This window comes from Camelus bactrianus, chromosome 12, assembly GCF_048773025.1.
Source record: "Camelus bactrianus isolate YW-2024 breed Bactrian camel chromosome 12, ASM4877302v1, whole genome shotgun sequence".
Taxonomy (NCBI): domain Eukaryota; kingdom Metazoa; phylum Chordata; class Mammalia; order Artiodactyla; family Camelidae; genus Camelus; species Camelus bactrianus.
The window spans coordinates 1901237-1917601 of record NC_133550.1 but is presented as its reverse complement, the minus strand read 5'-3'; the positions used below and the strand labels follow the sequence as shown (position 1 = coordinate 1917601).

Here is a 16365-nt window from a genome sequence, read left to right as displayed (position 1 = left end):
GAACTGGAAGCGTGTGTCTTTGTCTTGCAGACCAGAAATGTAAATACAGAAACAGTGACCTAGTACTGAGCCTAGTTAGCTCAATGAGATAAAACTTAGGGCCAAGAAATTTTTGGCATTTTAGAACTCAGAACTCTGACGGGTCCTTCAGACTTTGTCAAGAAATCTTAAATATCTGTTTCATAAATAGTAAGCCTTAGTGATTTGAGCAAGCAAATTCAGCCTACTAGAACTATTATTATACCTATATTATAATTAACTTTTAAAGTGAAGCTATGAGATCTCTAGCTTTTGTCTGTTTATAAACCTGCGTACACATTACAGATGTGAGATATTTATACAGCTAAAAAAAAAAAATCAAAGTCAAAGATCTCTGCTTAATTGACGTAAAAAATAAGAGCTTACAAATTAAGTATTTTTAAAATAAAAACTGAACAAATTGACTTTCAGCATCACGTGAACTGGAAAAATTCAATATTAAGATAATATTTGATATTGTTTAGTTTAAGTTTGTTCTAATTAATATAGACATCTTTAAAGTCATCAATATTAAGTATAATACCTTTACTGTACCTAGGTTTAATGAAAGTCAAATAAGATTCTGTTATATCTGGTGAAGATTTGTCAAGAAAAAAATAACAGTAATGTGGTGTGGTAAAATTTTAAGTAAATTAAATGCAAATGAGATGAGAGCTTTGGGTAAATTTTTAAAATATATTTTTAAAATGTATGCTTAACATAATCTCTAAATGTTTGGTATCTTTAAATTCTAGAGTTGTGCTAAATTAAGTTAAATGATAGGATTTTATTTAATAGCTATGCCATTTTCAGATAAAATAAGATTGAAATATGAATTACTTAACATTTAACTTACTCTTACAGAGAAACTAAAGGTGTTTAGATATATTAATAAATGGTTGGTGCCACCCTGAAATAGACTCTATTTTTAAGGGAATGATCTCAGTATCCTAGGAAAGTAAGATAAATGTGTAAAGGAAGATATAAGAATGGAATTATATTTTGTTAATGAAAAATAGTGACTTTGTCCTGAAGCTGGTTATTTCTGAATGGAAGAGAAAATAAGGGACACACTAATATGAGAATAGAAAGCTGTGGAAGGCTTGTGGAAGAGGTACCCTAAGGAAAGAGTTTCGTACGTTGTCGGAATTGGCTAAATTTAGAATCAACTTGGGCAAAGTAAATGAATCTTAGAAGTAAGTTGGTACAAGACTAGATTTGGTTTTCTCGCTGTTAAGAGGAAACATGTTTTTTGAAATGTTAATCCACCTTCAGCAACAGATTGTAAACCTTCTTATACCACTTAACTGATCTGTTCTGCCTTTACCTTTGACGTATTTTCTTGTTAATGAATAAGTACTGCTTTACAGTGACCTATATGTTTATCTGACCAAGTGTTCTGAAATCTTTTAAAAAGATCCCCAGATATCAATTTCTAATTAAAGTTCTTTTAATCTCCAGTTAAGTTTGGGAAGTTACAGATGGCCCCTGAAACATCCCAAAGAGAGATTTTAAAAGAGAGAGTTTCAATTGGCGTGTTAAATAACATGATATTGTCAAATGAATAATAAATCTTCTAAGGTTATATTGTATGAGAAAATATTATTAATATAGATATTGTAGAAATTATATGGACTCCCTAAAATTCTGGTATATCTGAAATGTTACCAGTGATATTTCTGGGTATAGTGACCAGGTTTCTTAATCGATTATAGTGTAACGGTGTTTAACCATGATTTTAAATCTTTTGTCATTTATAGACAGTTAATGGTTGTCTTCTGATGGTTTTGCAAAATGCTTGCTCTTCAAGGAGATTTACTGATTTCTAATAAATTTCAAACTATAGCAGTGAACTAAACTGGGTAAGAAATTTTAAATTTCCAATGAAAACTGTGATTAAAAGAATTAGTTACATGGGACTGAGTAAACTGGTGAATATGTTTATAAATTTTGATTTTGTTTAAAATACTACTGGCTTTTAACCTGTTTCCCAGACATAAAGAATCTCTTCTCTTTAAGCTAGCTATGATTCACAGCAATTTGATAAATTATACCTATGTAATCAGACTTGGAACAGTTATCTTTTCTCTCTATCTGATCCCTCAATAGACTAAAAACTCTTAGGTCCCCAGTGGCTCTATCAGACAAATGAGGAAGATCATCTCCTAACAGATATAGGAATCTCAAGGTATTTTAAGGATTTTAAAGAGAAAAGAATTTACCTAAATCTGTAAGGCAGAAATCCATGACAAGCCGTTGACGGGGCTTTCCAGGCCTTAGCAAATCTTATTAACATTCTACCCTGAGACTCCTTATTAAAAGTTCCAACACAGCCAATTTAAAAAAGCCTATATGATCAAATAATCAGACTTGACTTGTAAAGAAATTAATCTTGATTTGGCTTTGAGAAAAATGAGGGTAATTTTAGAGAGAAAAAAATCTATATTTTACTGGATATTAAGTTCTAGTTTTGTTAATTGAGGTCTATATTTACTAAGACACTTCCCAGATCATTCCTTGCTTTTATGTCATATTGCTGTACAGTTTAATTTAATTATGAAAAGGATACTCTAGGTTTGTTTCCGAAGCTCAGTAATCTATCCTTGTGTAAATTTCCAATGCTCCATGACCTAAGCCAGGGGATTATACATACTGGAACATGCATGACTTAAAGAACTGTCTCCAACCTGAATGGAAAGACCTTTTATCAAGTACTCTTAACTAGACCATACACACAAAAGCTGAAGGAAACGGAATTTCGAATTCATTTCCTGTCAGAAACAGCCCCTTCAGTGCACTGGCCTATAGACCACTTGCTCACCTGAAAACAATGCCAAAATGGTGAAAAAGCTACCAGGCCAGGATGAGAAGAAGACGACATCTGAGCTCGACAGCTGACCCAAGACAACGGACCAGGCTTGTATACCAATTACTTTGACAATTTCTCCTACCTTTTATTATGAACTACTCCAATTGTTAAGTTTATGGTAAATTACCTATGTCTAGTACTTCTGTGTTACCTTGGTGGGTTTCCCTACTCCAAGGCTCTAACTAGATAGCCCTCAGAAACGTTATTCTAAAAATAATTTATAGTTCTCTTTAGGCCACTGTTGATCTTACAACGTGGGAGAACTCACCTGGCCAATTAATACCTGCTCGGATCCTGACCATAAATATGAACTTTCTCATAAGATCACTCAAACTCAATCAGAAATACAAGCAAAATTTTAACCCAAATATACAACTTCTCTACTATTAAATTCTTACTCGTTACTTAAAAACGTTACTAGCTATATTAGTTATATGATCTCTATTTTATTAAATTGTTGTCTGTTACATTTCCCAACGTGTAACTAGGCCTACAAGATTGATGATGGCTAAACATCCTGAAGAAATAGATAAAATTTTTAACCCTGCATAAAATAAATGTAATAGTGTGATTCTAGGTATGGGAATGAGCAACGAAGGGCAAACATTTCCTGGATCATAATAGACTAGTAAGACAGGCGATCCAGAAAACTTTTAGTATCAACAGGCCCTGATAAAAAAAACCTAACACCTTGAATGGCAGCTCAGAAAATTCTTCACCTGAAAAAGGAATGAGCCATCCTAGCACCGTGGGACAAAATTGGTCATGAAATGTCTCTCAAAATATAGGTCGAATTTAGGACCAAGGGGGAGCACTGTGAATGAAAATACTACAATGTGAGTGAAAATACTACAACCATGTCAGTAAACAAAGAATGCTGAGACCAAGCCCTCAGCAGCTGCTGCCACACCCCAGCGAGGATATGCCTGAAACCCAGCCTTTCAGCCACTCACAGTGGTGCCCTCTGAGCAGACTCAGAATAAGAAAGGACAGGATACTGTCCCTAGATAGCTAGGTGCTTGCCAAAGGAATGAATACAATAACCCATATGTTTGCTTCATCCCATACATAGAAAAGCACTAAATACTTGAACTTGAGATATCTGGCTTTCTTTAGATAACAAGCAATCTTTTATTGTTCCAAGTACCTGGTCTTTGTTGTAAAGCTCCTATTTATCCAAGCTCCTCCCCTACCTCTTGGGAGCAGTCCCTCAGAGATCTGAGAGGCTGTCATCCAGGCTCGAGGCCTCCCGCCAAATAAAACATAACTCTTAAATTTTAGGCTGAACGATTATTTCAATGAAGTCCCAGAATAGACACAACTCATCAATTCTGTAATGGAACACACTGAGTCAGGAACCAAAAGCATGTTCTAGTCCCGAAAAACTACGGTTTCCTCTTTCTTCCTGTCATTATACAATCCCACCAGAACTCATTAATTTGCTGTCTGCACGCTTGGCAACCAAACTCAGAGAAGATTCAACGTAACAGAGCTCCATGCTGGGGAGAACCCCCCGCAGAAGCACAGCGGTTGGCCTGCCCTCCCGCACGCTCTGCTGACCCCTAGTGTCCTCCGTGGAGACCAGGCCAACAGAACTGCTCCAAACAGCTACAAAGTCCCACAGATTAAATAAAAGCATTTTATTTTATACTATATGTTATGTATATACTCATCTCTGAAAACAGCTTTGCCAGAAGCCCAAATCTTCAACATTAATCTGCAAAGGCAAATCCGGTCCCCAAGGGAAAACAAGTTTTAAGATGATGCTATGGCCTCCAAAGTCCTCTCCAGGACCATCAACCAAACTGCCTGCAGGCCTGCAGCTGCAGGCGGCTACATGTCTGCTTTTAAAGCAACCCCTTCCTGCCCTCGGGCACTACAATGTCCCTCTACGCCCTCCCTTCTCAGGGTAAGAGCAGCTGCTGCAGAACCTTGCAGGGCAGCACTGACAGGACTGGACTAAAGGATCAGAGCTAAACTAAGCCTTCTGATGACACGAGCTGTGTCACTTTACAGATGAAGATATATATAGAGAGGGTTTGGGTGATATTGCTCAAAGTCACACAGCTAATAAGTGGCAAAGTCCATACCTCTGCTCCTCCCTCTGGCGTGATGCCCCAGCTGGGACGCCCACAGGGTTCTCTCGTGCCTGCCTGACCAGTCCTTTACTGTCACTCATAACCCACAACACGGTCTGACCCTAGCCTGCTTTTTCAGCATCTTTTCCTTCCAATCTAGCAGGAACAAGGCTGCTTGGGCCACTTTATGACTTCCGGCTTCCCAAAACCTCCATGCTCAGGCTGGTCTTGCCTGTGCATCCTTCCCCCTGCTCAGAGGCACTTCTTCCCCTGCAGGAGGACTTTTCCACTCTCCACAGGGACACCCCCTCAGGGGAGCCCTCTTCTTGCCCTCAGAAAGGCAGGTGTCCCAGGCCACATCCCGAGCTGCCCCATTAGGTCTGCGGGTGCTCAGGTCTGCTAGTCAGACCAGCAGCCTCAGAGCCAGGAATTATGCCCGGGTCACCCTGCAAACCTACTGCCCGCCTCACAGCCCCCAGCCAGCAGGCCACCTGGAAGTCACAGCAAGTGCCCCACCCAATCCAGAAGTCTCTTCATTTGCCAGCACCGCTGATGACTTGTCTCCAACCTTTGGTCAGTTTTGCAAAAAAGAGCACCTTCCACAGTGAACAGGGGGTTTTCGCTTCTGCTCCCATCCTTACTGCAAATGTCAAGGGAAACCAAAAGGCCTTTTCTCAACACTTTTCTGATGACACCCTTCCACCCACTATACTCATATGCTCAAGAAAATTGGGTCCACGTGATTTTGTTTCCCTTACGCTAAGTGGCTCAAAACACTTTGTGATTTTTTTTTTCCTTTTTTGAGGGTATTTGTACTCAGTTTCTCGGCTTTAATCTGTTTTCGTCTCTCTCTTCAGTATCCCAAGCAGTTACCACTTCTTAGCCCCTTCAGCAGCCTCCCTCCCAACATCTAGTCTAGGAAATCAGCTGTGATGAGGGGCCTGGAGGCAGTCACAGAAGAAGTAACTAAGGGACAGAGAGGCGACATAGTTTGCCCAAGGTGATCAGCCTCAACCCCCAACAGTGTGTTTCACGTCCCTCTGTTTAACTCTTATGCTAAACAAGCTAACTTTTTGTAGATTATGGTTATAAACAGATGAGGTATCAAAATACATACAAGGACACACATCAACTCTAAGATGTTCATTAACTTCACTATTTTGTTTCTATTTTTTTATTTCTATTAAAAAATAATTAAGAACCTCTGCAGTCAATATAGAAAAATGTTACTGGGTTTTAATCCAGAATATAGAGGTGTTGTGTGTCATTACTCATACTTATTTGTATGTTCACAAGACAAAATGATTTGAAGGTCTCTCTCCCCTCCTCCTACTCAGTACCTGCTCTCACCAGATCTCCCAGTCCACACATCTAACAGCCTTTCACTTCATCCACAGCTGAACTCATCAGTTTTCCCCCAGAGCTCCCTCTGCAGCTTTCCCTCCTCAGAGCACAGCAGGACCATCACTTACCTCATTAATCCACCCAGAAACCTGGGCCTTCCTCCATCCTACCTTCACAGACAGCATTCATCCTTTCATTTTTACCATCTAAACATGCCTTCAATCTGTTCGCTTTTACACACTGACCGTCCCACCGCTCAAGTGGAAGCCACCAACACTGCACACCTGGACTCACGAGTCTCCCAAGTGTCCCCACAGCCGCTCTCACGTACTTGAGACAAAAGGGATTGTGTCACTCCCGCGGTTTTAGGACTCTTTTCAAACCCACTCTTCTTAGAAGAAACTCCCAGTTCTTCACCTGATAAAGATCTTTGCCATCAAATTGTCAGCTCAGGGAGGGCAGGACAAGCCCTCTCCCCTCGGCCCCTCCCTCTGGCAGAGCATCAGGTTGGGAGGACCTGCTGAGCTACACCAGCCTGTATTCTAACCCTGGTCTTGAGTTCTTAGCAAACTGCTTCACTTATCCATACAAACCCAAGGTAGATTAGAAAGATTTTAGATGTTGAGCTAGACTATTGATTTGGGGATTTTGCACTAGCAACCTGCAAGTACATGTTCTAATGATTCTGTCTTCTTAAAACCACACCCAGATTTAAGGAATATTTGTGGAATGTCTTCGGAGTAAAAGGGACTGTACTTTAACAGACTATATGTTTTATAACATGAACAACCCTGACAGGGTCACAAATGGAACCACCTCACAAGTGACAGAAGACAGGTGAGAGGCACAAAGCAACAGGTCACAGAGATGGTAAGAGCAAAGTTGTTTCTCCAACCCCCAAAAATTTTTTTGAAAGAACCGAAAACTCTGAATTTTGAAAGTAAAACTCTATCATATAAAGAAATAAAATAAATAATCCTCTTCATCAGTGTTTCAAGATCTGACTGCAGAATTTTTAGCATGCCATACTGAATCCTAGCACAGAAAAATCAGATGGACTAGTGGTGAGTAAGTTCCAGGGAAACGGCAGCAATTCCTCCACTTGTAAGAGGACACACACTCAATTGTCGAAGGTGATTTTAAACCACATTCTGGAGAAATTCAGAAGATTCAGGCACCGATTCTAGATGGTGATGACACGGAAGGACCGGTTGGATGCATGCTTCTAACTGAGTCACCGGCATTCTTACACTGCAGGGGGAAACGGAGGCTCTCAGTTATGAGCAGAGATGTTCCTGTCATGTCTCCCAGGCCGTGCCTCGGGGACTCAGTGTCCTGCAGCAGCCTGGCCCCAGACGAGGACCCGCAGCGTGGCCCACTCAACCAGGAGGGGCACTGTGCTTGAGAAAGCCCATCCCCGATGGGAGAAAGACGGGCTGGTGGGGTTGTGTGTACCTATAAATGATCATAGAAATACACCTGCATACATTCATTTGATACAATTAATATTAGCAGGCTATTTAACAAAATTTCAATTGTCAGTGTTAATTTTACCATTCCTTTCCTCTTGTCCCCTGCACTCTGAGACAGGCTTAGGCTCTCTCACACCTGCAGCTCTGATGCAATATTTGTGAAGTCATTTTACTTTGCTGCAAGTGTCCTCGCTCCCCGTGTCGCTGTGACTGTCGTCTCTTAACAGAGTCAGATGTCTTCCTGGATCTCTCCCTGAGTTCCTTGCTCCTGCTTCTCAGATCCTGAGATAAAGAACAGGTGAAGACACATGACTAGAAAAGGCACTGTGGACTTGACCAAGTCCTCAGTGACCCCCTAGGTGAGTGCTGCCCACACCTTACCTTCGATTCTCAACGTTCTGCCCAGGGTGACATCCAGACAGGAAAGAGTCTTGGGCCCAATTAAAAGCTGTGAGGCTTGGGTGCAGGGAAAGGTGCAGGAGCTGGTTCTGGAGCCGGGCCCCTCCCCACCTCTGCTACTCTCTCTCCCGAGGCCCTGCCCCCAAGCCCCCAGGCTCCCTGATCTTCTGTCCTTCTCTTCTACACTACTCCAAGCCCTTTTCCCCTTCCTTTATTCCCTGATTATCCCCAGCTGGAGTGATTTTTTCATCACAGCATCTAAAAAAAATTTCCTACAGCTGAAAAAGAAGTCTCCAGAGGTCAATGCCCACATGGTGGTTCCTGAAGAGAGCCCCTGGTTAGGGGGACTCTCACCAACACTCACAGGGCATCAGACATGTTGCAGGGTCGACCACCCCCAACAAGAATTTGCTGTGACCCCTATGCCCGCACAGCATCCCTGTTCACAAAACTGTAGTTGGGCCACTTATCCGTTATTAAGAAGCAAAAGTAAAAAAATTGCTCATGTTTCTTACTAAAATTATCTATGAGGTGGAAAAAGAAATTGTAATAGAAAAGAACAAATTTGACTCCATGTTAGATGTGTTCGTTTGTCTTTAAACCTGTACCCTGTTTTCTAGGCTAAGACTTGTTATCTCTGCACCTTTTGTAAAAGAAAGTTGCCTTTAGCCTGAAATATCCAGGAGGGCCTATTTTGCGGGCTCTGATCTTTAAGGATGTTAGCTCTTCTACACTTATGTAGAGATGGCAAGTTGCAAAATAAAGAATAAACTTTGTTTTTTTGAGGTTTTACAGGGGTGCCATGATTTGACCCACATGGACAGCTGCAAGAACAAAGGATTCCAAGGAAATCAATTCGTACAGCAAGAAGTTTGCAACAACCAACCACACCCCCGCCCCTTTTTAGTAAAAAAGGAGACTGAATTCTGACTTGGGGAAGAGGGTTCTCCAGGATATCAGTATGCCATCTTCTGGGTCTGCCAGCTTTTCAAATAAAGTCACTATTCCTTGCTCTAACACCTCATCTCCCGATTTACTGGCCTGTCATTCAGGAAGCAGAACTAGTTTTGACGTGGTAACTAAATGACTTCATTGGAGGTACTATGTCTCCACTGTTTCCTCATTTCCTATATGTCACAACCTATCAATTTTATATGCTGTTTAACAACAAAACCAAAAAACCTTTGTTAGGGAATTGATTCTATGGAAAGAAAGTTATTTCTACTCCTTCAAACCTTTTTTTTTCTTTTCTATTTTATTTTGTTTTGCTTATTGAAAAAAAATAAAAGTGAAATCATTTTATTTCACGTATTTTTGTTACAACTACATATTTTAAATTCTACAGAAAGATTTAAATTGCATTATAAATTTGTTCATATATTAATATAAAGATATATACACAATCAATGCGGATTAGGAAAGGAATGGATATTTACTAAAAATCCACTGCACATCCAGTCTTTTACAAGCATATCCTGGAATATAATAAGCTCTAGAATCCAGGGGTCCCCCACCCCCTTTCTCCCTGCCGAGTGCCTTAGTAATCAACAACCAAGGCACCATCATAGAGCCACGCGATATGTATTTTAGGTATAAATGAGGAAATTAACTCATTCAACTCTAAATCAAAAACCTTAAAATAAATACTTAACTTATTTACAAACAAAGAAAATTGAACACAATTAAGTACAGTTTCTTCCCCAAGGTCACTAAGCTAATAACTGGTAAAGGCAAGATTTGAGCTCATCTGCCTGATTCTAAACACTAAGGTGGAAAACACATTTGATTGTGGAGGGTCCAGCAGCAAAGCCTATCACCCTATCTTTATTCAGATCTAGCCTTAGACAGCCTGAGACAGCACACCATTCCTATGGAACTCGAGGATAACACAAAGGATTTTATATCCAGTAGTTTCTTAGGTCTCATTTATATAAAGTGTCAGCAGGTCAGCAGAAAAAACTCTGGGAAATATGAGTGGGTCCATAGCTTTTTGCTGATTAGTAACTTTATTTATCAGAACAGCGTGACCTTCCCATGAGAGGCCACATGGACCTTAACTAAAGGCAGGTGAGCAATGAAAACTAGCAAGACCCTGGAACTCAAGCAAGAAGGATCACTGCCATCCCCCACCAAGTTGCCTCTTCACCCTCGTGGGCACGATGGCAGAAGATCCAGGTTCTTGTCCAAGTTACACTATCATGGATTCTCACCCATAAACAGATACGACTCTATGCTGTCTTAAGTCCTTCCCAACTCAAATATGATGACACCAATATCTGAGCAGAATGTCTATGTCTCCACTTCCTCTCTTCTGTTAGGAGAATAATTCTATGGCCACAAAGCAGAAATCCAACTAAAAACACCATGCATGAAGCCAGGTGAAAGTCTGCATAAGACACTTTGCTCTCACGGACAGTGAATGAAAACTCAGAATAAGTGGTTCTTCTTCCTCTGTAAGTGGGAGGTAGCCTGATTGTGTGTGTGTGCGTAAATCAAATACAATGAATTCTGGGATGTGTACAGATTTTTTTATGTTACTGTCATTTCATGAGGATGAGACAACCTTTAAAGTAATTTGAATCTAGTGTTCTGAGATATTCTCAGGTTCTTTTGGTGGAGGAGGGGAAAGGGGAAATGAAAGGAGGAAAGAAGTAAATGAAGCAAAGGAGTAAGAATACTGCTAGCGAAAGGCAAGACATTAATTTTGTTCCTACTTGCATCACACACAAATTAGGGACTGGCTTTCCCCAGGTGTGTTGTCGAACACTGAGTTGCAGAAGAGGCAACAGCCCATTTCTCACTGAACTTGTGACAGTACGTGGCATCTTATAGACACAAATCATTTACCCTGATCAAACACTCTAGCAGCAGGCCGTAATTCTCCTATTTTGAGACACAAGAAAACAGGAGTTCAAAGCGGATATATAACTTGACAAAAGTCAGAGGACCATTAAACAAGAGAGGATGAATTCAAACTCAGATCTGAATGCAGAGTCTGCTCTTCTCACTCCCAGGACTGGAAAATCCTTAACACACAGGCTCCCCAGCTCCCCTGCAGTGTTCCTGGCGCCAAGCATTTCCCATGTTAATGGTCGCCAGTTCTCACAGTCACAGCGCTCTGTGCAGCCAATGGCCTCCATCGGACCTTGATCATCTACCTGTCACGCCCAACAGGCTTCTCCACAAAGGCAGGAATGCTGGCTTTCAAGTGCATAAAAAGCCATCCCTGGTCTAACCTGGGCTCTTCGGAGGCCTCTCCAGCCTAAAAGCAGCCATGAAAATGCTCACAGTTTGTACATGAGCCACACTACCTCTCTCCATCAGTCTCCCCAAATACACTACTTAGCTACGACCACTTTGATAATCTTGGAAACAAATTTTGAAAAACAGAAAAGAAAGGATTCTGGAACAAGTATTTAATACTTACAATTTTAAATGACAAGTTACAAAGTGAGTATTGACAATCCGAATCTGCCTTCCTAGGTGTCAGTTTGAAGAGTTAAAAAATATAATTGCAAAAAATTCTCACTTACAAAATTAAGTAAAACATAAACAATAATCTGGGCTAAACTCAAAAATAATGCCCATGTTGTACATGGAGAAAAATACAGGACTATACTGAGGGGTAAATTAAGAGATGTGAATGTAGAGACATCAACATATTGCATGGAGGAAAGCAGCTTTGTAAAATGAATGCTCTTTTAAAGATAATTCAAAACTTACTAAAAAATCCTATGAAAACCCTTATCTGTTTTTATTCTTTAACTTGAACAAAGTATTTTAGAATTCTTCAGGAATAATAAAGTCATAATACTAGCCAAGAAAAATTGGGATGGAAGAAAAGAATCAAAAAAAAATCACACTGTCAGATATTAAATAAATTTTTACAGTATGTAAGTTATGGTGCTGGAGTAATAAAGTAAGATTGACAGAAATAAACCATGAGCTCAAAAAGAGACTTTAGTGTACATAAGTATTTTGTGCATGTGGGATTTCAAATCAAAGAGCAAAGTATGAATTCAATAATTGTCCTGGGAAAATCAGAGAATCACCTGGAAAGAACAAATTCTATTCCTGTCATAATAACCAAAGAAAAATTACAGATAGTGATGTAAATATTAAAAAGTACTAATAACAGCAAATGCAACTCTTTGCTCATATTAATTCAACTTCTCCTCACTATAACAAGTACTATTATCATCTCCATCTTAGAGATTAAAAAACCTACAGAAGAGATTTGTAGCATTATAAGAAAGTATTTCTAAAATAATACCAAAAATAAAACCCAAAAAGAAGACATTTACTATCTTAAGTATATTTTGGGCCACAACAAAAGTAAACCTACTGAATAAAATGAAAGGCAAGAAATGACAAGTAAAAACTGCGTGATACATATTGATGAAGTCAAGGGGTTAATGTTCATAACATACAAAGAGCTGTCACAAAGCAACAAGAAGCTCCCTCACTTAACTGTGTGCGAAGGACAAAAGGGATCATTCACGTTTTAAAAGTCAGATGGCTAATAAGTGAAAAATGCTGAATACCTCATTGGTCATCAAATGCAAACTAAAACAATGAAAAAGCACTTTTGCTCATCATATTGGCAAATATTTTTAAAAGTTGTTCTAGCTAGTGTCCATCTGTGAGAGAACAAACTGTGAGCAACGTGTTTGGGGGACGACATGTCAATGGATATGTAAACTCTGATAAACGTGTGTACACACAGATTCAACTCCCCTTCTAGGAATCGTTTCGTTTAGAAAAAAATCAGTTCAAAAAGATTTACTCATCAGAGCATTTACACAGCACTTTTTACAATGGTGGGAAGAAAAGCTGAAGTGAAATCATATCCAGCGATAGAGAATTGGTTACATAAGTTATTCTACATCTTTTCATTCCCCGCAGGAGAAGGAATTTCTAGAGTCACTTGAAAGGAGCCTGTGATGTATGTAATTGTCACATCCAGGGACTAAATTCCCAGAAACCTTAACTAAAGGAATACTCATACAAGATCACAGGAATGTTTGTACAAGAAGGACGCCAGTCAAACACCCTTTCTGACAGTGGAAAATGGAGAAAACTTAAGTATCCACCATCAAGACAATGATGCGGTAAATCAAGGCGAGCTGTGGGCACTAAGGGGCAGGCGTTTTGGCGTGGTCCAAGGCCTTGTCCACAGTACTCTCCCACCAAAGGTGTCCTTACACAAGAGACCAAATCTACTGCACATCAGGAGACCCCTCTACTCTATCTGAAAGGACCGGGTGAGTCTGGAGTGGGAGGACGTCTATGATATACACCTCAGTGAATAAACCGAGCTGCACAAAACATATAGTGTGGCCTTATTTTTCAATACAGCATATATACACACACATATACATAGATTTCTCATATACATGTATGTATGTATGTGTATATATATATGACAGGCATAAAGGTCATAAAATATATACACCACATTGTCAGCAGTTTTTACTCTCAGGAAAAAAAGGGGAAGGGATGTAGGGGCCTTTCGGTACCACCACAGTTCTCTTTTCAGTATTTCAGTTAAATATACTTGGAATTTAAAAGTTTATTTAAGTCCGAAGTAAAATGGACGATGCCTCCACAAGACAGAATGCTATACTGGTCATTAAAAATCATGCCAGGGGAGAGAGAATACAGTAGAAAAACGTGTAATAAGCCGAATGGAAAATGGATGTCTCCACACAGTAAACAGGCACAGAGTGCTCGCTGGTTTTTATGACAGATGTAATACACACTGATGAAAAGAACAGAAAATAGATGTTAAATTGTTAATTATTATCTCTGAGTAGTGGGACCAGGATAGACACTTTTGTCCCTTTTTTCAGACTTATTATATTAAATACACATTATTTTTCATCTGAAAAAAGCATTTTTAGATGTCTAGTACCACACATTGAAAAAATTACACTAGTACTTACAGAAATAACTAGGAGACACGGCAGCAGCGTCACAAAGTGTAGAACGGGCGATCCTGAATAACACCGCGCAGTTACATAAGGACCCACAAAGTAAGACCACCTGCTGTCTTAGGGCGTAGCCCCCTTCTATTTGTCAGTTGTGTCTTCAGGGCTAAGGCAGTTGTGAGCACGGCCAGTGTCAGTGCTGGTGTCTGGATGTATGCCACTGGAGGTGAGGGCACCTGCAAGCCGAGAGGAAGAACAGAAATCATCCTCTGCTTTTTCTGTCTTGTTTCTTTGTTACTTTTGAAGAGAGGTGTAAATAAGATAAACTAAATCTTCCCTATTAAAATTTCAGTAATGAAACCGTTTTTAAAGGGTTCACAACTTATATTCTGCCTATAACTGTCTTTTCAACAAAGCATCATATTTCTTAAATGTTAATTAACTTAGTTAATTAACTACCTGTTGAAACCTATTAAAGAACATGAAATGCACTATGTAAAATCACCACGCCTGCAGAGACTGGCACATCTGTCTTGATAGCAGTGCAGTCAGCCCCCACCATCCCGTGGCCCTGAGCTCCTTATGCTGCTAAGAGAGCACGCTGCCACCTCAGATGGAGAGAAACGGTGAAAGCGTTTTCTGAAATCTACAGCACTGACAAAACATAACTGACAAATCCCAGGCTCCTTTGAGGCTGTCATTTTCTGTTTCTGGCCTACACCCGTCAATGAGCAGAACCACCCCATTCCCGAGCCATGGGACTCACGTGGGAAGCAGTTTTGGAGAAATTTCCAGGTATAGAATGTAACCAACTATACATAGAACTCTGAAAAAAGAAAAGATGCAATACTCTGATTTTGGAAGAAACTCAAAATATTCTCCTAAGCCTTAGTAGCTGGAAAGGCTGGGCATCTCCTAAGCCACTTATTTATTTCACAGCCAGTGAGCATCTCCCACAAACCCTGTTTCCCTGTGTCTGCTGGGAGCCTCAGGCACACTGTTGCTGTCGATCTTATAAGTCACAGGCCTGAGGCGTGTGTCTCACGCCTGCAACTCTCACACAGGCTCGCCTCCTAGCCTCACTGTCTGAACTTGGCCCCATTTTCTCACCTGTTTATTTGGTATCTGTTCTTCTGTAAGCTGCCTGAAATGCTTTTTGGAACAAGTCAGAAGAATCAGTGGGTAGAGAAATGGACAGATGGACAGGTGAGAGTTGGGGTGTCAGAGTGACTCCAAGAAAAGGGGAACAAAGAAAATTTCCTTTGCAGAACCCTCTTCTAGTCAGGGAAGAAAACCACCACGGAGAAGTGTGAAGAGGCAGGTGGCTTAGGACGGTTTCCTGGATTCCATGAAAAGTCACACCAAGAGATGAGAGGGTAGAACTATAAATAATAAAAGAAAAAAGCATGCATGCTTGAAAAATATATCTACAATATGTACTTTCTAAAGAATAGATTCAAATCAGCACGGCCCAATAACACAATCCTTGGGTATTTACAGAAGTGAGAATCCCATCTCCAAACCACAAGGCATCCCTTCGGAGCACTAAGAGTCTACACGGGACGGTCATAAAGCTGTCATCGCAAAAGCGATGCTATCCTGCCCTTACGAGGAATGAGCAGCTGTGCTCGGGCTGCCCACGCGCGCCATTTACACCCCACAGCACCTCTACGGGAGAGGGACGCCTAGCGAGCCCCATCTCTGCAGGACAGAAAACAAGTCCGGAAGAGGCTAAGCCGACCTACCAGTTCTCCATCTCACAGGACTGGTCACTCCAGGGCAGGACTCGAACTCAGACCCACGTTTGTAACCGCAGTACTACCGTGATTTGTGTGCTTTTTGTGTGTATAATACATTTGTTTCCGGCATGAAAGGATATTTAACAAATGTTCGGTTGTCTTGTCTATCTCATTAGCTCACAATCTTTATATTTTTGAATTGTACTCTTTTCCCCTGGAGAAAGGAACGGAAAGAGCGGGGGTCAGAATGAGATGGGGCTCCATTCTTTATCTGTTACCTCATCTCTTCCAGTCCCCAACCAGGGAGAAGGAGCAAATGTTCTCTTCATCTTTAAAGAGAGAGCTCCACTGATGGTGACTTACTCAACTCCAAAACCATGTCTGGGGGAAGGGCACAGACAGCAACCAGAGAAGTATCACCCGTAGGAAGGAGAAAAGAGCTCAGGGTGTCAGCCTGATTTTATTTCAATGGATAATATAATACCACAGACTAAAAATACTAGCATGCAGTGAATT

At 40.5% G+C, this 16365-nt stretch overlaps 1 protein-coding gene across 1 annotated transcript in view; it reads right to left on the bottom strand.

The window, feature by feature from the left end:
- LOC141579334 (trafficking protein particle complex subunit 9-like) overlaps window positions 1-16365 on the bottom strand; it is an 83676-nt gene that overhangs the window by 15527 nt on the left and 51784 nt on the right. The window contains exons 6-8 of the mRNA XM_074374500.1: window positions 14877-14936; window positions 14126-14346; window positions 7864-8063 (exon numbers count right to left, since the gene is read on the bottom strand). Of these exons, the coding sequence (XP_074230601.1) occupies window positions 14304-14346; window positions 14877-14936 (103 nt within the window). The 3' untranslated portion in view covers window positions 7864-8063; window positions 14126-14303. The remainder of the gene's footprint in view (window positions 1-7863; window positions 8064-14125; window positions 14347-14876; window positions 14937-16365) is intronic.